The 26,163-nt window shown below is 41.2% G+C and overlaps 3 protein-coding genes and 1 non-coding gene across 7 annotated transcripts in view; 1 reads left to right on the top strand and 3 right to left on the bottom strand.

Moving 5' to 3' along the window:
- Positions 1-498: 498 nt before the first annotated feature.
- Positions 499-6,208, bottom strand: larp7 (La ribonucleoprotein 7, transcriptional regulator). Its single transcript, XM_034569505.1, has 13 exons — positions 6,103-6,208; positions 5,425-5,642; positions 4,501-4,601; positions 4,286-4,369; positions 3,765-3,929; positions 3,545-3,647; positions 3,098-3,403; positions 2,819-2,966; positions 2,560-2,711; positions 1,790-1,899; positions 1,490-1,649; positions 1,220-1,311; positions 499-989 (listed from the first exon to the last, which is right to left on the bottom strand). Exons 2-13 carry the CDS (start codon positions 5,627-5,629, stop codon positions 912-914), a joined length of 1,704 nt encoding a protein of 567 aa, XP_034425396.1. The 5' UTR covers positions 5,630-5,642; positions 6,103-6,208; the 3' UTR covers positions 499-911.
- Positions 6,209-6,722: 514 nt separating this feature from the next.
- Positions 6,723-11,236, bottom strand: LOC117752241 (protein NLRC3-like). The gene is made up of 6 exons (XM_034569463.1): positions 10,772-11,236; positions 8,913-10,620; positions 8,675-8,758; positions 8,429-8,512; positions 7,848-7,925; positions 6,723-7,754 (listed from the first exon to the last, which is right to left on the bottom strand). Exons 1-6 carry the CDS (start codon positions 11,076-11,078, stop codon positions 7,436-7,438), a joined length of 2,580 nt encoding a protein of 859 aa, XP_034425354.1. The 5' UTR covers positions 11,079-11,236; the 3' UTR covers positions 6,723-7,435.
- On the top strand, positions 6,844-6,917 carry trnai-aau. The gene has a single exon. It is a non-coding gene; the product is annotated as a tRNA-Ile (tRNA).
- Positions 11,237-11,619: 383 nt separating the features above from the next.
- The window catches only part of LOC117752234 (ADAMTS-like protein 1), a 95,874-nt gene continuing 81,330 nt past the window's right edge, over positions 11,620-26,163 (bottom strand). For 2 of the 4 annotated variants that reach the window (XM_034569444.1, XM_034569448.1), the window contains 11 exons: positions 23,722-23,851; positions 20,636-20,846; positions 20,372-20,551; positions 19,890-20,043; positions 18,713-19,715; positions 18,486-18,613; positions 15,683-15,803; positions 15,253-15,466; positions 14,493-14,602; positions 14,156-14,376; positions 11,620-13,465 (listed from right to left, as the gene is read on the bottom strand). In XM_034569444.1, coding sequence (XP_034425335.1) covers positions 13,356-13,465; positions 14,156-14,376; positions 14,493-14,602; positions 15,253-15,466; positions 15,683-15,803; positions 18,486-18,613; positions 18,713-19,715; positions 19,890-20,043; positions 20,372-20,551; positions 20,636-20,846; positions 23,722-23,851 — 2,582 coding nt within the window. In that variant the 3' untranslated portion in view covers positions 11,620-13,355. Of the gene's footprint in view, positions 13,466-14,130; positions 14,377-14,492; positions 14,603-15,252; positions 15,467-15,682; positions 15,804-18,485; positions 18,614-18,712; positions 19,716-19,889; positions 20,044-20,371; positions 20,552-20,635; positions 20,847-23,721; positions 23,852-26,163 lie in introns of all 4 variants that reach the window. The other 2 variants (XM_034569447.1, XM_034569446.1) reach the window with 2 other exon arrangements.

Raw genomic sequence — 26,163 nt, 5'->3', positions numbered from 1 at the left:
ATAATTCCAGTTGTAACACAGCAGAGAAACCTCAATGTCCTGCTGAGAATGGAGCATTTTACCAGGTCTGGAAGCATTTTAACCTGGACTGAAGTACCTCGGATGTGCTGCTCCAACTCTGTGAACAATGGAGTAACTTGGCCTGATGAGCAAATAATCAGCTGCATAGTTTCAGGGAATGGTATTGACTCCCATTAACTGATGTAGTTTCTATTTTTACACCAATAGAAGCCATCAAGGATACTTAAGTTATGTAATGAGAGCTATTTGTAATACTACTGCTCTTCAACACATCTCATTTGGAGGGTTATGTAATCTACAAAGTTGTATTTTTCATTTTCTATGATAATGAATGGTGTCTAAATGAACAATTTGCAATTTAAACAGATGCTGAAAGCCTGAAATTTTAACTCTGGTGAATGCACCAAATGAATTGCTGCTCACTGATTCTGTATTGAGAATAATTCCTCACTAACTTCATGAGGAGCACAAATGTGCTGTAATAACAAAAGAAACCAATAGTCATCAAATAATGAAGTTTTAGTTAAAAAAGAAAAAGAAAAAACAACAAGACAAGTAGAATTCAAACTGAATTAATCTCGACTGGAAGAAGGTTCAAAGCAGTTATATTTACATCATATACAGAGTTTAAAAAAAAGAAAAAAAAAAGATATCAATTTTAAAAATGTCCAAATGTGTATATGCATAGTAACACTTCACATTATCTTGAAAGTTCCAGTGCAGACGAAGAAAAAGCGGACGTTTTAACTCATTAACTGTGGTTCAAGTCGTGTGTCAAACAAAATACACATTAACATAGACTCTCCCCCCTCGAATCACATCATGTAAAATCAACAGAGTTCAACATGAATGATTGTAAAATTGAAAAAATTATATTGTTTCAGCAGGTGTCAGTCTTCTTGAAAACGGATGTGCTTAGTCGCCTCCTTGGCCCGGGCAAGGATGATTTTTTCGGCTTTGGATATGAGCTGGAGTGCGACAGGAAAACGAGAAATTACATGTAATGGCACATAAACAAAATGGAGGCACAGTTTTAAGTGAAGGTATGTGACTGTTTGTTTAGATGCCTAAATTATTCCAGCTATTGTTAGACTGTATCTACAAAACAGACAATATACAGAAAAAGCTGGATACGAAATATGCAATTCCACTATCAAATGTGTCGGGTTTTTTTATTTAAAAGAAAACAGGATCTCACCTTCTCTGTGCCACGCTTCTTTTCTCTCGGACGGTTCAACTTGACCTGGCGGTCCACGAGGATCTTCTGCCAGTATCTTTGTTCATGGTCACCTTTAAGTGGAATTAAAAAGAGACCCTCATGTTAAATAAGTTATTTTTTCTGACTAAAAATGTATTCAGAAAGCAAAACTCATTCTTATGCCAAGTTCAACTGTGAAAAACACAGAAACGAGCATTCATGCAAAATAGGTCTACCCCTTCAAATACAAGTAGAAATTTAAATTGATACCTGACAGAATTTCCAGTTTCCAGCTGTGCTCCCTCTGCAGCTCAGCTCGGGCATCACTGACGGCTTTGGCCTCCTCTGGGGTGTGAAAGCGGATGTGACCCTCAGCATCTCCCTCCAAAATGTCAATGTATGCCACTTGTGATATTTTACTCAAGGCATCCTACACACACACACACAGAGGAAGGAATAGAACAAAAACTAATTTCAAACTTCCCTATGAGCGTTCTCCTTTTTAAATGTAGTGCAGAACATAATCCAAACTGACAGTAAAGCTGATTATTGCGTTGAGTTGTACTGTACTTTGAGGAACTTTCTCCCTGGTAGCGGATTGATGTCTGTGATCTTCAAGATGACACCGCTGGTAAACTGAGGGCCCGGGGTCGCTGCTTTTTCACTTTTGTGACTCTTCTCTACTTGATAACAGGAAAAAATAAACAACACGAAAGGAGACATATTATACTCATATTCAGGTTCACAGTAATTTTTACTATCCTCCATCAAGTTACTGCAGCAGTAACTAGGAGGAGGATAACAGCGGACATTTAAATTCATGTGGTGGTTTTATTTTTATTTATTTTTTAACTTTACTGCAATTCTTGTATGAAAGGTGCTATACAAATAAAATGTATTATTATTACTACTGACAAGGGGGGACGGGTTTATGTAGAGGAAAACAATAGAGGAAACCAATAAACAATATCTCCAATTTTAGTAGCTTTTTAATATTAAATCTGATATAAAGCTTTTTTGGAGCAATATTGTGATGTCAATACAGTTTGAATGTCCAAATGCTGATGTTCCTGAGGGTAAGTGCAGCATTTTACCACTGAAATGTACAGACTGTAGAATTTCTGAAAGAACAAATGTAATTTTTTTTAAAGGAACAGATTTTTCCTAAAAATAACCTTTCAATTCATTTTGAATCTTTTTTCTACACTTTGTTTCATATCATTTTTAATTTCTATTCATTTTGCAACACATAACTGTCAACAGGTGGCAAACCAGGTGTAATAGTCTGGAGTTTGTCCACCTCAACTCAAACTCCAGCGAATCATTCATCCAAAACTTACCGTTTCCATCTTGAGGCTCATCCTCTATCTCCATTCGACCCTTGTGCTCTTTGCGCTCCTTGTGATCGATCTTACTCATGCACTTCTTCAGCGACGCCATGCTGCGCTTCTGCAAGGTCAAGTACTCCACCTTCAGGTCAAGCCACTCTTTCCTTCACATGGACAAAAGAGGTAGGAAGACGTGTAAAAAAGATTTCAGTTCACTTATTAATCAAATCTTGATCATGTATGAGGAAAAAAGGGATGTATGTAGTTTTACTTTGACAGAACTCGCAGTGGGATGACTTCCTCCCCAATTTTCAGTTTTTCCTTGTGCTTCTTTTTTCGCTTCCTCTTTGCTTTGACTGTTGAATCATCTCTGTTTTCTTTCCCTTCCTCTACCCCTCTCTCGGTGTCAGTGGGTGGATCTAACACAACAACAAACCTGCAGTGTCATGGCTGCAAAAACACCTCATCCAACTCAATGAAACACGAGTAGCAACAGAAGTGGAAAGACTGTGGTGGGGTGGAAGAGTTTATAATTCATAAAGTCACTCACCAGTCTTTGCAACATCCATCTCCTTCTCTCGAGATTCACTTTCACTAGTTTTTCTTATCTTTGATGGTACGTCACTGTCAGATCCCTCCACTGTCTGCGACCGTCGTCTTTTTTTCTCGGACAATTTTGCCGGGGTTTTCTGAGTGCTGGCTCCCTCCCGTTGAAAATCCCCCACTGCGGAGTGCTTCCTCTTTTGCTCTGATGGCTCTGCTTCCATCGCCTGCTCTTTGGCTTCTGCAGACATTGGCACTGTGGAGCCTTCTTTCTTTTTCTTCTTCTTTCTCCTTTTCTTCTCCTCTTCTTCCCCTACAGTAAGAAGTTTGGGAGTAATACAGCAAATCAAACTAATACTCTTGGTCTTGATATTATGCCAGCATCAGATTTATCATGAATAGGTGATTGATGAAAAAAGAAATACAACACTTTTGTGATTGTAATAAATTATACCTGATGGTGGATTGTCAGCTGGCAGAGTAAAATTCTTCCCACTTTTCGTCTTGGGAAAAATCCCTGGTTTCCTGGGAGCATCTTCAGGGGGGTTGTTCAGCATCTGTTTCAAATATCAAAATTTCCCATGAAATCCCCTCCTGCCAAAACTCAAACAATCGACCGACATGAATTTTCACATAGTTCAAGCAACAGTGAAACATTCATCATAAATTGTCACCTCTATGGCGTTCTTTGCTTGTTCCTCTGTCTCGAACTCAACAAATGCAAAACCCTTGGGGTCACCTGTAGACTTGTATCTGGGGATGCTTATATACACCACATTCCCACATTTTGTAAACACTCGCTCTATCCAGCTGTGGGTCACATCCTTGGGCAAAAGTTCCTTGCAAAAAGAAAAAGACAGTTGTATTATTTTGTGATTACAAACTACTTGAATGTAGAGTTTTGTTTTTTTACTTAAACAGATAAATATTAAATCACCGGAGCGTTAAGCATTCCAAATACTACAGGGAAATCCTAATGGTCCAGTGTGTAAAACTTAGGTGAAAGGCATCTATTGGCAGACATTGAATATAAAATAATCCAAGTGATGTTTTTTTCACTAGTGTGTTTCATTCAATTCGAATTGTTTTCTTTCCCCTAGAATGAGCCCTTTATATTTAAATACTATATATGTCACTCAATTCTACACACTGAGCCTTTAAGATTTCAAATAAAGACAACAGACAAGATTTTTACCACATAGACTGTGCGGCTGTCTGTATCATCTGGTATGTCTCCAATTGGAAGCTGGCGTCGCACTTTATTGCCTTCCAAGTTCACCTGAAACAAAAAAATAGGAACTTTTTCTTTATGGAATTGTATATTAATTTGCATTTACTTTTTAGTACAAATTATACAAACACTGAAACAAGCGTTGTTTTTGTAAAAGAAATCAGAAAAGAAATCCATACCTCAACTACAGATGAATTTTTCACCGCCCTCGCAATCAGCTTGGTGTCCGTTGTCAGCTTTTTCATTCGATTGAAGCTTGCCAACACAGATATATCAACATCTAAGAGACGTGAAATATTTGGTTAAAATCTGATGACTTCAAGCAGACACATGCGTTAAAGGATAGTGTCAGATTTTGTCTTAACACACTGTTCGCATTTCACATGTTGTGATTATTGGTCACTGAAATCCTTCCTCCAGTCTTTGCTGGCTGTGAAGTGATCCCTGAAGGTAATAGGAGGCCTCTTCACTCTGAGTTTGCCAAATCAAATGGGTATTTTCATCCTGTAACTCAGGGGAGGGCCAATACACAAAGATTTTTGTAGGCCTGCCAGGAAATGCCCCTCTGCAGCTGCTCGGCAAGGATCTGCCGAAAGGGCATGTTAAATTTAAGAGTCTTCAATCATGGAAAAGTTTTATAACTCAGACCGTTTACAGGCTCTTATTATAAACTCAGTCAGGTGTAACTTCATTTAACTGTAATACTCATTTCTCTCTGTGCAATTCAGTGCCTTATCTCCAATCCTCTTACACTGAATTAATTTTGTTTACATTTTATATATTGCTTCTATTCCATTGTGTTTACATTGCACGTTTAATTATTTACAATTTTACAGATGCTTCTATTCTGTCCTCTTCACTGCTTTAACACAGCAAATTGCCCCCATTTTCAGATAAAGGATCATCTTCAGTCAATTGCTTCAGCTGAAGATTTCTTGACATCCTGACCCCATATTTTGCACTGAAATAAAAAGGGATCACTTCACAGCCAGCTTTACAAGAAATAATGGTTTCAGCTACTGACTCTTGCAATGCAGATATGGCATAGGGTGCTGTGATAAGATAAACTCAAGGACAGATATGGATATGGTGGTATATCCTACATCCGTCTTCTGACTCATCGATGAGTGTTCTCAGGAAGCGGTCCTTGTGCAGGTTGACATCTCCGAACCAGAACTCCACCTGCTTCTTCACATCGGCGAGCAGGTGTTTGACCCGAGAGCGCTTCTTCTTCTCTGTCTCCTTATTCTCCTTCCTGCTGTGGACGGCCGGACCAGCATCATCAGCTCCCCTCTCGGTGTCAATCATCCTGAGGCTGGGACTGAAACAAACACACACACATAAAACATTCATGTTTGACTTGTGTCTTTACTCATCTTCTATCTGAGTGGGGAGTTTTTCTGAGTGAGAATTTTATATATTCAAAATGTTATTATTATTATTATTATAAGATATTATCATAATTCTAATTTACACAATGTCAAATACTATTAGCTCTGACATATTCTTCATGTAAGAATTACACATTCAATTGTGAACATGCCGCTTGGATACAGGATTAAAATCTTAATAATATTAGATAGTAAAAAGCTTCATATGCAGGACCCGCCGGCTAAAGTGGCCAGATGCCTGTTAGCCATCACTACCTTTAGCTAAGTGCTCTCGAAGTCAATTCGCGGGTAGTTTTGAAAAGAAAAAGCTGCAGCCATCGCTACTGTGTTTGGAAAATACCTCAAATGCTCCCTTAAACATCAAATCACATATTAATCTACAGCACTTACCCGGTTTGAGAGGAGGAAACAGTCCGGTTAGATTCTAAACACACACAATAAACCACATAAATACGCAAACAGCGACGTTCAGTCAAACGTCGCAGGCTACTGACGTCATAAGTCACAACGCGCGGTTGGACCCGACTTCCGCTAAAATATTCCAAAATAAAGTGCTAACTGCGAGTTGCAATATTTTATCAACAGTTTGTTGTTGTAGTACGTTATACACAATGTACTTCCCACAAACTTGATCAATTGATAACAGAAAATGCTATATGCTTATGAATGACTTTTTATTTTTTAGTATTTACATTATTATTAACATCATCGTATTTGTTGCACACCAGTATCAAGTCTTCCTTTGCACCTTATTTATTTAATCTCTCATTCTGTCGTACTTTAAGTGGGCTTTCACTACACGTGAATTTTCATTTCTTTTTTTTTTGGTGTATATTTAACTTGTACTTTAAATATAGGTCCCTCTTCAAACGCGTGACATTGTTTGTGCTTTTATTTGAGTAATTACCAACAATATTTCCGGGCATTATTCACCATGTTCGCAGCTTCTTTCAGCCCTTATTCCAGAAATGTGAAGTCAACAGGGAAGGAGGAGGAAACTGGAAGGTACGTTTCAAATAAAAGTGTGCTATAGTGTCATATCTTGAATCATATACACATCAACAGGAAAAAGAACGGAATGAAAGTCTTACATTACGGTATATGTAGGATGTCATTTCCTCTGAACGACCAGGCCGGTTAGCTCAGTTGGTTAGAGCGTGGTGCTAATAACGCCAAGGTCGCGGGTTCGATCCCCGTACTGGCCACACTTCTTTTTTTATTTCTTTCTTCCTTGACATTTGACACAGACACTGGTTGAAGTACCTACCCGACTCCACAGCAAGATCTTCAATAAAGGTGCAGATACACTTATAGCTAATTTAAGTTTTAATGCATCATTTATATGTATCAAGGCAGTATTTTCAGAAGATTTTTTATTTCGTCAGGGGACAGGGGATATTTTTTTTGATGCATTAACCCAACCATGATAAATGCAGAAATAGTCATTCTGCATTTACCATTCTATAAATATACGCTATTTTATCCTTATGTCATTGTTCCCACAAATGACAACCAACACAGATACAGAGCTACAGAGGTTAAATACCTGAAACAACATGCAGAGATAGAACAAAACAAATTGGGGCCACCTTTGGTTGACACTATGCATTGCTATGGCTTACTTACTTTTTTTCCCACAAAGCATTCAGCATCAAACAGACATTTAATCTGTATTTATTAGCTTAGAACTTGATGTGAGTACAGACGGTGTATTCAGACCGTTTCAGAGGTCCAAAATATTCTCAAACTTTCTGAGCTTCTTGCACATGTCGTCCTCGGTGCATGACTCAATCCTGTGCTTGATGAGCTGCGATAGTTGCTTGTAGAAGGTCCTCGCCCACTGGGCCTCTAAGTAGTGGACCGAGACTTTGCACACTTTATGCAGCACCGTCTCCAGCTTCTCGTTGCTGCTGACCTCACACCGTTTGAAGACCCACTCCCCCCATGACTCCCACATGTCGTCGTCGGTGAAGTTCACAGTGATGCTTTCTTGGCTGCACCGGGGCTCTGGCTCGGTGTCGGTCAGGTCATTCCAGATGGCGCTGCTCAATGAGTGAAACAACAGATGCTTCAGACAAACCCACAAATGTTGAAATATGATTTTGAATTATTTGTTGAAAAAAGGATTCACTCACACAACTTTTTCCAAAGGGTTTGGGGTCAAGTCGCTGAGTGACAGCAGACCTCTGCAGCTCACCCGGTTTCCCTCCATCCTGTGAAAGCACACAAGTGACAAAATAATGTACTGAATAATGTTTTAGCTGAACAATAAGCAAACCATCAAATCTAAAAATATTCTCTGTCTGCTTCACATTTGATAATGGACAAAACAAATCAAAATGCTGATCATGAAATTCCATAAAGAAAATCTACTTTATGGAATTTCATGATCAGCATTTTGATTTGTTTTGTTAAAACAAATTATAAAGTTATAAAAACAAATAAACACATATCACAACACATACAAATATTAACCAACTGATAAAATCAAATCAAATATTAAACATAGATGCATAGATGTTTAAAAACTATATACGTAATCAAAAGCCAGTCTTAACAGATAGTTTTCAAGCTTGTGTTTACAGAACTAATACTTGCACGTAAATTATATTATTATGTAACTTCTAACATTTCAATGGAAAAATGATTAAATGATTGATGATTCAGACAATCATCTTCCTCATAAAGTATTGTTGCATTGTGACACGTCACTTACCACAATTCCACAAGTTTTTTTTTAACCCGTATGGCACTAGAAAGAACCAGTAGTTCATCATCACCAAGGTTTGACCACCCAATGCTGAAAAGGAGAAGAGAAAGTGACAAATCATGGTCTGGGTTATATTTGTTTCAGTCTAGGACAAAAACAAGCATATTCTTTTAAATAAATAGCGATTGCCTAATTCATTTGTCACCTAGTATTTTATAGGCAACTGAGGAATATTGTTGATAGACATCTTACCCGAGGTGGGTCATAGTGTCTGACACCTGCAGCACATCAGCAATGACCTGAACACTGTCCATGTCCAGGTTGTTTTCTCCAAGCCTTAAATGTCAAATAGTGATGGTGTCAACTCTTTCTCATTTCATAAAAAGAGAACGTGTTCTCTACAAGGAGCTTATTGAAAAGAAGGTTAACCTGTGACACAGGGGAGATCAGAGAATGAGATGATACAAACCAAATTTTACTTGGAACTAACCAAAGACTCTCACATCTAAGCAGTAGGGGCTGAATGTCCCTAAGTGCCTCGCAGCTGACTCCAGTCCCTGTCAGATCCAGCTCTGATATTTTGCCCTCTATGGGGTTCAGGAAGTACTTGATGGCATTGTAATCCATTTGTGATAGTGTTTCATCGCTAACGTTGATTCGTAGCATCTTGGGCTGCACGGCAAGGGCTAATGAGGGGTCCTGCTGCTCAAACAGGCAGTGTAAATGATTCAGGATATGGGCCCCATTGTCACAGAGCACCGCGAGTTCTCCGATGATCCTCTGCCGATAGGTGTCCACTTTTTCTTTGTGGTAACTGAGCCCCAAATGTCTTGATAGAAGATTAGCGTTGCGTTCTGAGAGGATTCCAGACAGGAAACGGTTGAAAAGGTCCAAATGTCCACTGTTTGTCCCCCCCTCTGTACTTGCATCAGGTAAAGGGTGATCGGTCAGTGCACAGTAGACTGCTGCAAAGAACTCTTGAACAGTGAGGTGTGCAAAGGAGTAAACCTCTTCGGTATAGCCTGGCTCTTGTGTTACTGTCTTATCGAGAAAGGTACTAACAAGGCTGCATCCTTCTAAAGCTGCAACATCACTGTCGCTGCTGTAAAACAGTGTCTGATGTTCCATCAGCTTTTGGAAGGCGAGTCGACCCAGCTTTATCACTATGTCAGACAGTTGCTCTATGCCCTTTGCACTTTGCTCTTGAAGAAATGTTTCGGCTCTTGACTGAGTGTGAGAGCGAATCAAAGCCACCAGATACTGCACATAAATGTCTGTCATGGTCTTGGGGCTTTCTCCGCAGAGATCTTTGCTTTCTTTTAGGATGCAACACACAATGTAGCAAAAAGCAGGTATGTAACACAGTGTTAACATGAGTTCATTCGCTGACACCACTGCAAACATGCGGTCAGCCACGGCGTCATCTTGGAAATAGTGTAGGAAGAAGTCTTGAACTTCAGCCAAGGAGAAGCCAGCGATGAGCACAAAGCGGTCGACGCAGCCAACAGGGATGTGGTTGAAAGCTGTAGGTCGACTTGTTAGCATGACAGAAGCGTTGGGAAGAAGTTCGCCCTGCATCAGACTCCCTAAGACCTCCACCACCTCCGCGTCTTCATCTGGTTCGGTCACAAAAACATCCACATTGCAACCTCTGTAGTGTCTGAACTCATCGAAGCCATCCAAGATGATCAGCAGCATTTCATCGTTCGCTAAAATGTTATCCAGCTCTTTAGCAAGGTGCCGGTTTTTTCGCAATACCAACTCCCGGAAGTTTGTTGGTTTGTCGACCAGATTCAGGTCTCTGAAGGTCATGTGGATGATAAAATCAAACGCAAGATGGTCCTTTCTCCCACCAAAATCGAACAGCATCTTCTGCACCAGGGTGGTTTTTCCAATACCAGCCACCCCTGTAACCAAAACCTTCTTGACTGGACGGTTTCCATATGCGCTTGAAAAGAGTTCAGCTGGTGCTATTTTCTTATTTACTGCCGACTTCTGCTGCATAGAAAGTCGCTTTTGTCCGAATGTCAGCAGCTCGTGTCTTTTTATATCCAAGCCCTGGTGTCCGTCAACCAACAGGAGATTGACGTAATGTTCAGAAAAAAGGTTTTTCTCTCCGTGTCGGGTGTTGTAGAAGAGCATGCTCTCACTCCGGCGCCTGAGGACATCTTTATGCTTTTGTTTGACTTTGTTATACTCTGCAAAAGAAATGAAGCATAGATGTCTTTCACTTTTGTCTAAAATATGAACACGTTCATTTGATGGTGCTACATAAAATGCTATTGAGCAATGCATCATTATTTTACTGCAAAAATGGATGTACAAATTACATTTAGATTGACTGCTTACCTATGGACTGAGGTCGAGTATTGAGTTCTTTGGAATGCCTCTGTGCCTCCTCCTGATGACTGCTAATGGCGAGAAAAACCTTGGCTGCTTCCTCACCTTTACACCCCAGGATATCCAAAACCGTTCTTACTCTCGAACGGGGTCCCGGCTGACACAGCACCTCTTCGCGGTCATCACGAGTGAACACCTCTCGACTCACTAAAACCTCTAGCAGCGAGTCAATCTTTCCTTCCAGCTCATCCACGAGGGAAACTCGCAGAACCCTGATTGTTGTCAAACACGAATTGCAAGCATCCGTCTCCACCATAACTCATCTGAAACAATGCCCAGTACGAATCAGAAACATCTAGTTAGTGATGTGAAATGTGAAACAGGGTCATGTTGTGAAGTGATTTCCTTCAATTGCTCAGAGGGATTGTGTGAGTACATGTCCCTCTTCGACAGCTGAGAAGTGGAGTGAACTGTTTGTCAATACAGAAAGAGGAAGTGCTTTTCCTTCAACAAAATCTGAGGCTTCAATTGTCCTGACGTCATCACAACACTGTTGTAGGTCTGGTTATTCTGGTTCATAGTAAAACTTCCCATTATCAGTGCACGCCTTTTTATGTTCAGCCAAGTGCTCAAACTGAAATTAAGAAACCAGGGTTGAACTGGGAAAGCCCTGGATTTCCATATTTTCTGGGACTTTCCCCATGGGGAGGGTGCAGGGGCCATGTCAGCGACTGCACAACTTGTTTGTAATTGACCAGTGAACCCAGTCTCCCAACATGATCAAATCTGAGCACTGTGCTCTGATGATACGGTCGGGTTTTATATCCAAAACAGGAGAGATAATCACAAAACACAGATTATGAATGGAATGTATTTGGTTTTATTTAATGATAAACCAGGCATGAGCAGAGAGCAACACATCAAGTCACCAGCAGAGGGTCCCCATTGCATGCACATCGAATTCTATCAGCTGTTAGGAAATGAACACTTAAAAACCCACCCCTGTAAATTATTTACAATAGTATGCACATGAACACACATTAAAATAAATAGTTAAAAGACAAGACACATATCTACATAACTTAAGAGCATAAGTAACATGTAAAAGATGTTTTCATCTCGTAAAATCGATCAATGACACCTCGATTAGAGGCGAAGTAGTCTCCTGCTGTGGTTTGTGTTGCACTTGATGATGAAGCGTAATGAAAACCAGGGCATAAGATCAAAAAGTGCAAAAACCCATCACAAAAATGTAATTGTGATACATTATGATTCCAACCGTTTTAGCCAATATTCAAATGTGACACGGAGGTCATTTTACACATTTTAAGTTCAACTAACACTTTAATCTTTCCTAAGCAGCAGAGTTGTAAAATAACTTAGACATTTAACTGTATTTTCCCCTATAATGTCAAACTTGAGCAAAAATGTAATTTGGTGGACATGATGAAATAGCAGTGGGGGCAATTATACTCACCTCACGTTAAAATGTGCTGCAGAGTTGCAAAGTGGTTAAAGGGACATTTCAAGATAAATCTGAAAAAAAATATATATATAAACAATTTGACCTCACAAACTAGATTTAAAAAGAAACTCTACAAGCCATGTTCTCAACAAAGACCTGCATGAGTCGAGTGCAAATTTCCTTTTTCCATAAACCGACTGGCTTCAGTCACATACCTCCATTAGTGCAACCCATTCAAGAGAAATCTTTTTATCGCGTTCCTACTTTCTATTCTGCCAAAACTATGCAGTGAAAACATCTGCAATCCAAATTCTTTCCCTCTTTAAACGACTTGACCAATCACTGCTGTCAACGCGTGCTAAATGACCCAAAATGGTAGCACAGATCATGATCTATATCCATTTATCACTTTCAAGGCTTTTAGTCACATTATCTATTTCCCATTGTTTATATGCAGCACTATGCTGTATTTTGGTTTTAAACAAGAGTATACCCACACCGCATGAATGAAAGCTCATTTAGCATCTTAACTATGAAACAATACTGTTTTGAAAATCATTGCAATAAAGGCAAACACACAACTTTCCAGTGGTCATCACAAACTCAGGGGTCTACATGGAATCCCTGGGTATGCTGTCAGGCAATTTCAAAAGTCTTTTGATGACCAATTTCTGCACTGTATGCTTATTTTATTGCTATTTTCAGGGAACAACATCACATATCAGTGATGGTCTCAGATAACGTCTCTCTTCCCCTGTATGAAATCATGCAGTCGTCACAAGGTTTCTATGACTCACAATGACAATGTGTTTCAAAGACTTTTGCGTCACTTGGGAAAGCTGTTGAACCTCAGAATTTTAAAGGGAAGAAGTAAAACGGAAGCCTTCATTTTCAGACACGTCACTCCTCTCGAAACATTACTTTGTAATTCAAACCCACACATGGCATCTTTTGACGAATATAGATCACAGCCTCTCCAACGTTCCCCTACAAGGAGGTATCCGCATCCAAAACTGTTCATCGAACTTGACGTTGGGATGGGGCGTAGAGGGTTCAAGTCTCTGTTGAGTCGTTCCCTGGCTAATTCAGGTTTTCCACAGCCCTCATCTCTCGTCCCCCATCCGCGTTTCAGGTGTTTCGGCAGGAGTGGCAGCAGCGACTCTTAAACTGGGGCAGTGGGCAGAGCTCCAGCTGTTGAACCTTCTCACAGTACCTCGTGCTGTCTCGACACTCTCCTGCTGGAATACACGGCAGATACAGTTAACAACACACACTGAGAGGAATCAGCATCATCTAGCTATTACAATAAATCATAATGTTTATGAATTCATATTAATCTCCCGGGTTAGTCAGTGAATCAAAACCGCAAATACTTCTGAGAGAAACCTTTTCAATTTTATGCAGAGGAGTTGAAATTCGAAATTCTGAAACATCTGGCACCTAAATACAACCCAGGCTTGTGGAATTTCAAGCCTGGTTTTTAAAAGGCTGAAAAACTTTAGAAAAATAACAACAACTCCACAAGTCTCTAAATAGTTTTCATAGGGACTCTTTTCCTCGCAAATTGAGGTCTGTGGGTTAATTTATGTAACCAGTACATTGTGTCTTGTGTGCTGCTGTTTTTTTTTTCAGTACCGCAAGTCAAATTCCATTCCCCCATTTTGCATTGAGATTCCAGCAGACTCTTTGGAAATACCTCGAAATATCAGAAGATGAAACTGAAAGGGAATGCAAGTTATTCTTTTAATGACATTTATGGCAGACCACAGAAATAAGCTATGAATGTCGTAGAATGGGACTCACGGCAACAACCTGGTACACAGACAAACATACATATATATGAATATATGTGTGTATATGTTGTGCAACATAAAATCCCTTAAATAAAATTGTTCTCACTCACACTTGTGAAATCATTTGTTCCTCACCTCTTCCGCAGGACAAAATATTGCACCGCTGCCAACTGGGTGGGCGAGGCCTCCACATGCAGTGATGTTCCCGCGTGGCCTTGCCGGTTCGACGGTGCGCGCATGTCACCGGGCGCGACTGGAAGCCGTGTCTTCCACAGGTGGCAGTGCACTGGGTCCACGGGCCGACGTGCCAGTGGAGGGCGCAGCCCTCTGTGGAGCAATTCTTCAGGGAGCTGGGCCTGAGAATACAAACGCACACATGAGACACACAACTCTGGTGAGTTCAATCACTGCATTTACTGTCCATTTCGACATCAACAGCAAACATCAAACACTTAATGGCGTCTACATTTACCTGTGAAGTCCACTGCACATCCTGTACGGGACTTTGGTGCCATTTGTGTTTTGGCAGAAAACATGGCGGTGCTGTGTGGCCAGACTGGGACCTATACACTGACCATGACACTGAAAGACGACTTTTTATTAAAATCAAGTTCATTTTTTTTTAATATATATATATATATATGTATGTATATTTTCCATTTCAATCCAAAACCCATGAGCATTTATTTGCACTGGTAAAGCTAGGGTTGTTAAAACTGGAAAAGCTGGAAAAGATACCAATATATAACCGATACATCTGACCCCCTCCAATCGGTCATCAAAGCTACACCCCCAAAACACAAGAAGGCCCACTGCCTGACAACTGCTAGAGGACGACTTTTCTGTGACACGCTCACTAACATCTAACATCATTTCAACAAATAGGCTAAAAAGTGTTTCAGAAACAACGTCGCAACCCTACCTTTAAGTAGAAGTAGTTTTAAAATCTAAGCACTCACATTTTCAGACTGAAATTCTCATAATACACCTGATAATTGTGTGTCAAGTTTAATAGAAAATACAACCAATATTTGGCTCATGGTAGATGAGGAAGGAATAGCAGTGTGCTTCCCCATGAATTATTTAGAAAACAGAACTGACAAATGATATGAGTTATTTGATTGTTAACAAAACAACTGCAAATTAAATGAAAAGGAATTTTTATGTGTCACATTTGAACATGTAAACAGCCTTGACACGATCAATGTCTGCTCAGTAATGAGTAATCTCACCGGCCCCCAAGAGGTGGTGGCCCATCCGGCACAGGGCAGGAGGTTACATAGCCTGCTGTCAGAGGGTCTCCTGCCTGTGTCGAGGCAGGACTGGCCCTCCACCTCTCTGGACCTTCCCTCAGGACCCCTCATACAGCGGACACTCCTGGTCTGGGACCCACCTCCACAAGTGGCTGAACACAGGGACCAAGGATCAACTCGCCACCTAATCCAACTGTAGAGGAAAAGGAGAACAATAAGATTAGTAGAAAAAGCTTTGTGTGTGTTTTTTTTTTACTTTTTAAATCCTAGCCACGAGCATTGGTTTTTTCCTTTGTGAAACACAGAGAAATCATTTAAGGAATCCTTTAAGGGATTCTAAGCAGCTATTTGGGAATGTATGTAAAATATATATTCAGAATTTTCTGGCACAATCATCATAGCAAGATACCTGGGGCGACAGCTTTGACCATGACACAGCTCTGCTGATTGGCTGCTGTTACTCCTCTCGGAGCAAATCGAGCCATTTGCTCCCATGCTGCTACCTTGGCCACAATTCCTTCCTTTGCTTCCTGAAAATACAGCAAAGAAAAATATATGTGTGGCTTTGAATACGAGCAGAAATAAAAACAGGGGAGGATAATTGCCTTTTTTAAAACGTGTATTAAATATTGCTGACAACAGAGCTTGTACATCTTTCCCTAGAGATCCAATCACGTGATCAGCTCTTTATTTGTCTTTTCACACTTCCTGAATCTGTCTCCTGTGACTGAGATGAGTCAGGAGGGACTGAGACAAACAATAGACTGTGGGCCGCTCTACCATGGAATCCTATTTTAACCATTTGAAAAAAAAATGATGTTAATCAAATCAACATTATAAACACTCAACAGCAGTGATTATTAGGGTTGCAAAGGGGCGGACAATTTCCGGTAAATTTCCGGAAACTTTCCGGAAACTTTCCATGGGAAGTTAAGTTCGGGAATTTTGGGAATTTTGAAAAAAAAATGTTACCGCAAATTAAACGCTGAGCAATAAAAAAATAATTCAAAACTCTATTTTAAAGATGTATGGAATGCAGCACATGCTGCACGTTGAATTTCAACCCTGCACTGTGCATTTCTCCATCACATGCGCAGTGCATTCTTCCATGTACAGTGCATTCTTCCATCACATGCACAGATAATTCCCAGCATCCTGCACACTACAGCAGGGCTATTGAGGCCACACTACTGCATTAGCCCAAGGACTAGTCAGGTAAGTTTTGATGATATTACTGGGGAAATTGTTCATCTGTTCATCTAACCTATTTCTATTCATTTATCCATCAATTGTAAAATATTTTTAAAGACGATTCCAATTGTTTAGCTAACTATTTATATCTCTGGCATTGCATTAGTGTTTTTTACAAGCTTTTTTCTCATCTTATTCTACAGAACAATGCCACCTGCACTATCTCATGTGTGGAGACATTTCACCCCAGCCAATATAGAAGGAAAGGCTGTGTACATTTGCAAATACTGTGCAAAGACCTATGTTAAGAATGCCACAAAGATGCAGAAGCATATAGTCAAGTGCTCAAAGTTTCCTCAGGGCTCAAATCAGCTTATGACAAAACAAAATGTTTATATTTATGTCTGTATATGACAAGGTAAATACAGTTAGTATAAATTACCCATAAAATGTCCAGTTTATTCCCGTTAATTCCCGTCAAATATTATCATGTCTCCATTTATCTACGGCTGCTGTCAGTTCAACAGCTCCAAACTTTTTCTTTGCCATTTATCAGCATTTTACAGCCTTTAAATGCTTTCCACATAGATCAGGCGAACGGGGTGCAGACTTAATCCTCTTTGAAACATTGTCTGAAACCTCTAATTGTTGTCGTATGGGGAGGAAAAGTGCTGCAGTGTCAGGAAACCCCACAGTGGCGGTGCTTTGATGGGGAACGCACAGGGGTTGCGACCTGTCGCACACCGAGGAGACAGAGCACAGCGCAGCTCGTAGGTGACCGAGGCCGTGGCACATTGCACACATTCCCCATCAGTGACTCAGCCGGATGAGTATGTAAGAGCTGACTGTGTGTGTGTGTGTGTGTGTGCGTGTGTGTTTCTAAGCTGAAAAGAATGATTTCCCAGAATTTCTGAGCCCAAACCACAAAAGAACAACACAAATTACTGTAAACTGGACTACATGAAAGTTTATTAAGGCAAACTCAACTTGACGTCTTGGTAATACCAACTATTGTTTGTATGTGTAGCTACAAAAACAGTTTTCTCTCAAGTCGCGAAGATGTTCATGATCATCACTGAAGCTGTATCACACTTGAAGGAAGCTTTAGAGGTGATAAACATATTTTTGGATTACCTGTATGTTGTCACCCCTGTGCATTTGTTTGTGAGCAAGATTATACAGAACTAACTTGGTGGAAGGATGCCGTATGGGTCAGGGTCCAGGATTTTTCAAAATTTTTAGCCTTTTCTCAGACTGACTCCAGCTTCATTACAGACAGATATTCTGACATACAGACTAATATTGATATAGTAATATTGATCTTCTCTTCTAACTCTCAGCAAGAAAGTGAAACTGACTACCATGTTCAGAACCAAGCAGCTAGGTCTGTGTCTTCCAACCCTAACCGAAGTTCTATATACGTCGAACTGCATTTCAGATCATATTTTTCAAAACTTTGATAGGTTGACTAAAAATTAAAACTAGCTAAAGTTTAGTCAGGAAGTCTGCCTCCTTGCGCATGCCTCCTCAATCGTAGGAGTTAAAAATGTCCTCTCCCCCTCCTCTCATTCCGCTGTCAGTTCAGGAGCGCGATCAGTGAGTGACCCCTGCACCATCTCAACTCGGGATAAAAGCTCATCTCCCTTCAACCACCCAATCAGAAGCCCTTCATGAGACGTCCTAACAAGCTGCATCAAATTTCACAAGCTCATAGATATCAGTTCCCTAAATGTTCCAGGGAAAAAGTGAAAATGTTGAATCCTTCCCTTAAGTTTCGTAAGAATCTGTTCAGTACAAACAAACAAACAAACAAACAAACAAACAAAACCACCAACAAACAAATGGACAGGGGTGAAAACATAACCTCCTTGGTGGATGTAATGAAGTCCGGAACATTTGGACAATCATTATTCACACATTATGACTTAATGAAACCACTCAAGGTTAAAATCAATCATCGTCTTGCTAGAACAAGACTTTATTCCAACATATTTACAAGGTAGCACGTTCATCTATCTCACCTGTGATCTGAAGCCAAGACGAAAGAGATGTAGACCCAAGATGGTTCCTGGCGGTGCACGTGTACAAACCCTCATCCGCTTTGCTTGGAGACTGAATCCGAAGTGAACCAGTGGGCAACAGGCCTACTCTGCCAACACAAAGACAAAAAGACTATCAATCTGAGACAGTTCTGTGAAAGAACAATCAGCTACGTGTTTACAACAAAAGCTGTAGGGGTAGTTCTAACCTGCTATTGTAGAGCAACTCTTTTCCATTCTTTGTCCACGTTCGGGATGGTTCAGGACTACCCAGTGCCTCACATCTCAACTCCAAACTAGCAACTGGTTTCTGCAGGATAACTGGCACTCCTACATGAACTATTATTTCAGGCAACGGTATGACTCCAACCTTCCTGGGCCGTTGGATTATTACCGGGTTTCTTGGCCTGGTTGCGTGGATTTTCGGTTTGTAAAGAGGCGGTCCTTGCGTTGAGAATTCTGCACTCTCTGGAGGGTGAAGAGTAGAGTCATTGGTTTCACCTTGTGTCATGGTGAGCTCACTGAGCAGCTGAGCGATGAGTTGTTCCCCTTGTGATCCTCCTAGGCCTTCAGAGAGACTGTGCATGATCTCATCCAGCCTGTGTGTGTCAGCGATGAGTACGACTGGGCTGGAAGCTTCCACACTGGCCCTCTCGTCCTCCAGGGTCGACCTGTGCTTTTCACCGGAGTGTCGTTTATCGGTTGTGTCTTTCTCATCTTGGACAGAGCCTTTGAGTTCGAGCAAATGCTCAACAATGTTGTCATATTGGTTGAGGGAGATGGGTTGCTGCTGAAATTTGTCTCCTGTTGAGGCCACGTCAGACTGCGCTAGCTTTTGTTGTCCATCTGCGAGGAGCCATGACTGTGGAACTGAGAGCTTAGTTTTGCTGCCAATGATCTTGAGGACAAAATGTTCTTGTGCTTGGCCTGCAGCGCAAGTGTAAATCCCAGCGTCAGACGCACGGACCTGGTGAATCTTCACGTATCCCAGTGGTGTTATGGAGAGGTGTGGGAGGCTGACCAGGGGTTTCCCTTCCTTCAGCCATCGAATGTGGCCTTTGCGGAAGTGGCGTGTCGGGCAGCGGAGGACCACAGTTGTCCAGGGCAGGAGGTAGCCGTGGCCTCCCACTACCAAGTGTATCTTCTTGCCCTTCCTCCACTGGATGTAAACCTTCTTCTGGGTCAGTATGGTGGGCTCGGGCTTGCTAGGGTCTGGGGTGAAATTGACATGACAAGTGAATGAATGAATTATTTGATTTTCCATTCATTTCCTTTGAGACAGCTTAGCTATGGTATGTTTTTTGCTAAGTATCAACTCTTTCTGTCAACCTCCTTTCTGATACCAGTTCAAATAAATTTAATGCAATTAAACAGAATGTTTCTTACTCTCACAGAGCCTGAGCAAGCACGGTCGGATCCTGGTCGGTCGGCCAATGAGGGAGCAGTTCTTAGTGTCTATGGTCGAGTATCGCCCATCCTCCCCGAGTTTCCTGCAGATGGCCTGGAGAGTCTGAATGCCATTTCCGCAGGTCACAGAACACTGGACGAATAAAGGTTATTTCACAACATGAACAAAATTTGACCCTGCATATACTGTACATATGGCTTTATATTTTGATTTTGACCATAGAAAGATGGACGACATGACATCTCCCCAAAAGTGAAGCCAAAGAGTCTTGATCACCACCTGGTGGTTGGTTCCAGTATGGGTGTATGATGTGCACATTTTTCCATAACTTTGGTTTTATTTAATTAGTTATTTGATGCTTAAAAAAAATGGGGTGAAACATTGCAATGTCCATCTTTAAATAAAGTCTACCATTTTGACCAGTTAAAAAATGGAGGTTGTTGCTTTAAGGGGAGCTTACCTGGGACCAGTCAGTTGTGACCCAGTGAGGTGGACACTCTTGCTTGGCGCAGGGCTGCTGGCTTGCTGGGCTTCTGGAGGGGCAGAAAGTTTCAGGTAACTCCAAGATGCTGCCATCTGCCAGCCGCTGCTTGCACAGGACCTTCCTCATTTTAACTCCACCGCCACAGCTCTGGGAGCACTGCAGAGAGGAAAATATTAGAGTGCTAAATGCATCAGATTAAATACTGGGTTGGCCATTTAATGTCGGTGATCTTCCTTTTACCTGTCCCCAGTCGTAGGTGTCCCACATAGGAGGACAGTCAAAGCGGTTACAGGCTTGGACAGGCCTGGGCTTGGGATTTTGACAGTCTTCATCCCTCAAAACCTCTGTCCGGTTGCTGTCCCGAGAGGGACGGTGGGTACAAGCCACAGTGCGGGTCATCAGACCAACCCCACAGGTCGCAGAGCAAGAACTCCACTCGCCTGTTCCCCACCTGTAGGACAATATTTATCATTAAAGAAATAATGCAAACTTACATGTGTCTGAGCTTTAACTAAATCATATGAATGTTAATTGATGAAATACAATAATGCTGGTTTTACAATCACATTTACTATCCAAATTGACAAAAACTCTACATTTATGGGTTTCAAACCGTCTTGGACCTTGAGGGGTTAATGCTTATGTAGAGTCAACCCCTATAGGAACGTTTCTACATCCAGACATTTATATGTATTTTAAAAAAGGGAACACCCTATAATCAAAAGTAGACGGCCCTGCCTACCTACACTGCAATCCAAAGGTATTTTTGAATTTACAGGGAGAGACACTTGGTTAGCGAAGTTACACTTTAAACTATATCAGCTCAGGAATTGCCAAATACATTTCATTGGATCAGTTGAACACCAGGTTATAGTTTGTATGTTTAAATTTTGACCTGTATTTGCTTATAAGCTATATGCATGGGTTAGATTTGAATTTAAAAGTCAAGCACCATGACTTAACAGATTTTTCAACTTTTACTGTCTCTGATTAATCATTGTCTATTATCCTCCATGTCTCTGCAGCCCATTCTCCAATATCTAGGAGAGTAGTCAGGAGAAGTGTAGTCAGAGGTATTGATGGGGGTTTTTTTGGTCCCAGGAGAAGACACTCATACAGTCATATGAATGTGTACGTGAAATTCATAAAAGTGAATGAGTGAAAAGGAAAAGAGTGATTCATTGAGCCAAATCCTGGCAAATTCAATGATATTTGAGACATCCCTATGGTACTCCTCCATCACCCACATTTTCACAGTGACCTATGTCGGCCAATATTCATGTCATTGTCCGACACGGTTTTATCCAGGGTGATCAATCCAGCATCAAACTTACTTTAGTGTTTTTACTCCAATCTTCAAAAGTACCTGGTCGCTATGACTTTAAAGGCATCCAAAGGCTTTGGCCAACATGGCGGAGATTTTATTCTTTGCTTGACAGATTAGGTGATATTTCAAAACTATTCATATTGACTCAAGGGTCCAGGGACTGGGGTGGATTGGGAATGAAGCTTCTGGAGCTGTGCTATACCCAAAGCTAAATCTTTCCCTTCAGAGGGAACAGTATCCAAAGAGTGTAGCTTAATATGGGATGGTGAGGAGGCCTCAGGGAGGGAGCGAAGGGCCAAAGGAAACAAGTCCAATGCAGTGTTTGTTGTGCCTAAAAACAAGACTCAAGGCCTGGAAAAACAGTCAAGGGCAGACTGCAAGCCTCTGGGTTTCCTGACGAGAGTGAATGGTGGAATACCGTGCGCGGTCTTAACTTGAAATGTATGGCTTACCGCGAAATCCCCTCAGCGTTCAGCCACAGTTAAGATGTTTCAAACAACAAGCCATTACGCTGTTTAAATATTCTGGTATTTAATTATGATGAGTGCTCTGAGTTTGGTCAACAAAAAGAGGTTAATATTTGCAAGGTCACATGTGGAATTCCAAGATTGCACAACCACTGTATTCCAAATTGATTTTCATTGGATGATGGGTATAAAAAAAGAGAACAAAACATTGGTTAAAGGTCCAGGGACACTGAAAGGAGTGCTGAGGGGGTTGCAGCACCACTACAGGCAAGAGGCTGTAACTGCGAGGCAAAGAAGTTTATCAAACAAATCAATTAATCAATAAAAAATTTAATTCGATTTAACTAATGTTTTTGAATTAATTTTCTAGAGTAACATTTTAAGAGGAGAATAGTGACAAGCCAGCCATTTTAATAATATTTCGACGGGGGGGGGCGGCGTGCAGCCAATAGTTAAACTAAGACAACCATAAGACACGAGGACATTTCAACGGTGGCAGAACTTTTTGGATGAGTGACTTATGTTCTAGGAGAGACTCTATATGATGTTACTTCACCTATGCAAACAGCCACTTTTGCCTCTTTCTCAAGAGACACATTATCACATTATCAGAAATTCTTGCCCTGGCACTGCCCTCTGGTGGTTGTTTTGCCTAACAACCATGCCAATGTATAGGATGCCTGGTCGTAGGTATCTAAAAGCAGCATTCATGAGTCTTAACCATGTTAGATTTAGAAACGGCTTTCTTTCCTGCTTCATCATTGGCACAAGATATCTCACAATATTATGTGCAGATGGGCTTGAGTTCAATTAAAGTATTCACTCTCCCAAGATAGTGATTTTGTCACTATAATGTGTGATCACTTATCATCATGCTGTGAGTAAAAAAATAAAGAATCTAAGTGTAGTACAGTACAGCAAAGAACAGCAGTAGCAGGCCTTTTTCATTTTTCAGTTCCTCCAAAGTCAATAACACATCGACATCTGATCCCCTCCTGTGTCTGATTGGGACCAGGTTCCACTGGCTTCATTTCCTGCCGTCCGCGACAACCATCAGTCTCTGCCACTCTGCCTCAGTGACACTCCGACTGAAGTGGTCTGAACTGTGACTTAATTGGCACAAGTGTTTTTTTTAGCTACAAGGGGGAGTGTTGCTGATAAGAAGCACTTCAATCTCTTTTGTACAGAACCAGTGATTAGGAGAGATTCATTGATTGAACCAGAGGGACGTGTGGGGTTTTTGATAGTCTCGGAGATAAGTAGTTGCAGGCGTCGGACACAGGGTACGTGATTGTCCCTGCTTCTCATATTTTGTTGGGTTCCATTCTTGGAAAACTAATAGAGCACAGCCAGGTTTTAGAACCTGGTTTTAATTAATTTTGCCAATTTAAATGTAGGGAAATTGCTTTCCCAAAAAACTAATTTCCTCTTTGTTTGTACTGCATCCATCCATCAAGTCTATTTTTATATTAATGCACACACCTTTCTAAACAATGTGCATCTGATAATAATGTGGGTCTGTTGTGCCATACCTGGGCGGGCAGGGCTGAGTCCTGCAGTCCTGCAGGAGTTGCGGGGGCCGACGGGAGCTCACGCACAGCCTCTGGTCTGCTGCCTCCCTGGTCTGCTTGTTCAGACAGATCACCACAGCCTCCTGCACACCTGGAATTAGACAGCCCCAAAGCAGATGACCAAACAAGAGCTATTACGCAGGGTTCATTAAAAAAGCGTTTTCAAGTTTTAAAAGTGATTATCCCAATGCTCGCTGTCCCATTTATTCTTACGATGAGTCGCAAGAATGCAAACACATACTGTTCTTGTTAAGCATCACACGCTCACATATTATCACATTCACACGCACATGGAGCACAGAATATTGCAAGCAGACACTGTGCTGAAGCAGCCCAGATATTAGGCCTCACAATGAAAGCAAACAGCGGTTGTATCTAATGGGGCACGATGAATATCAAAACAGCACGACTGCCCGCTACACTGAACTGTGGATAAACTTAGAGGGTGTGATGGCAGGTCATGTTAAAAGCAGCGTAATATGAATCTTGAAATCTGCTTCTAATGTTGGGGACAATAACAGTGAGGCAGGCACTTCAAACGCCACAGTGGTGTGATGGTCCACAGGAGCGCAGCCCTCAGGGTGTGTGCGTGACATCCGATACCGGTCTGTAATCATCCCTGGATGGGAGTTTGTTGGGTTTGGGCGAGCGCGCATACACAGACACTGACAACGGCCCACACCCATGTGCAAAAGTTAAGTTACACATGCACACTCTCAGGCAGACAGTAACACACAAACGCACAACGCGGGCATGTGTTTGGATGTGGAGGTCGGGAGATTAAAGTGGGCTCTGACGAATGTTGGCAGAATGTTTAGGAAAGCTGTCTCCGTCTGCCGCTGCTGTGAGAGTCGGCGACGTACGACCTTTAGGGTTAAATATGTGGTGTTCTGTCTATTATCATCTAACATCACATAACTCACTTCAAAGCCCATAATGGCAGCGCTTTAGTCATCCGCTGACATAATGTCGATGGTCACTGCTGTGACTCTACACATTCTTTTTGAAATAACAACTGGGACAAATGCAATGAGAGTAAGAGAGTGATGTTTTACTTTTAGGATGTATTCTGAATTTAATCTAAGACATAGATTTTTAGTTTGTATATGATAAAGCAGTTTGATCGAGTTTCAACCTGTGAATCAAACCCAATAACGGATACATGCATTCAAAGTAGAATTTTCTGTCCGAACCTGACAAAGCCTGGAAATTAGGCAAGTTCGACCCAAACCCGACAGGCATTCTGTTTTTTTGTGTTGCCCAATTACAGGCACAGTAGCGTACAAAACCAAGTAGATCGCCCAGCCAACGTGATCGAACCTGACCCAAACCCAAGTATCATTTCGAAACGTCCGAACGTGACTCATCGGGTCCCCATGGGCTTGGTTGGGGTATCCACACCCTTTGATTCAGAATACACATCGCCCACAGCTCTAGTCAAGAAGGGGTTGGTTTAGGTGAAGGCTGAGTAGGTTTGGGAAGTGGAGGTCAATCTTCTTTTTCTTTTTCTCGCCTACACATCATTACAGGACGTAGCAGGGTTGGATTTCCCACGAGGGAGTATATTATATCCATATCACTGATGGGTGTGTGGAGGTCAGTGAAAAATGAAGAAATTACAGTATTTGGTCATATTTACAATAATGTAATAATAAGGATGAGCTATAATATACATCTTTTCCATTTATTTTGTTTCCCCTTCTGGAGCAAAGCTTTTGGGGCTTGTGGATTTTTGTGTGTGAGTGAACTGAACTGTGGTTGGGAGGACTTCCATGTTTTGAGTTTTGGATTTGTTGGATAACCAGGAAGTCCTGAAGTGGAGTACATTTGTTCATTTAAAAACTACATGGAACTGGATTGAACTATTACGAATATAAAGACTTCTTTCTTTTCTGATATAACTGTTGGACTACTCAGTTTTTTATTTTAATCAAACTATTTTATTCCACCGCTACAATGAGAAACAATAAAATGTCGGTTTAATGTAAGATCCCTTTGATTAATAAACTCTGCAAAGGAGGTTATGTTTATCTGCATTTGTTTAATTTCCATGACATTTTGTGGACTCAGGGAAGAATCCATTTAATTTTGATGCGGAACCGGATCAGGAGGCAGATCCAGGACGTTTTTAACCATTCAAATTGAAACATTTTCAACATCCATTCATTGTTTTCTCAGAGAATAAGTCAGGCATGTTCAGGGGACCGATATTTATGAGTGAGTGCAATTTGGTGCAGCTTGTCTGAATTTAAGGGGTTTGTTGGGCCTTGGATGAGGTTTGCTCTCGACTGAGTGCCATTAGACAATGTGTTTGGTTGCACCCTAGCCCTAGGCCTCTAGTGATGGCAATATCAGTCTGTTGTTGCTGGTTGTCCACTACTTAGGCCCAGTTTCAAATATTTC

This window comes from Hippoglossus hippoglossus, chromosome 18, assembly GCF_009819705.1.
Source record: "Hippoglossus hippoglossus isolate fHipHip1 chromosome 18, fHipHip1.pri, whole genome shotgun sequence".
Classification (NCBI taxonomy): domain Eukaryota; kingdom Metazoa; phylum Chordata; class Actinopteri; order Pleuronectiformes; family Pleuronectidae; genus Hippoglossus; species Hippoglossus hippoglossus.
Note: the sequence above shows the minus strand (reverse complement) of the source record. Positions and strands in the feature narration are given on the sequence as shown.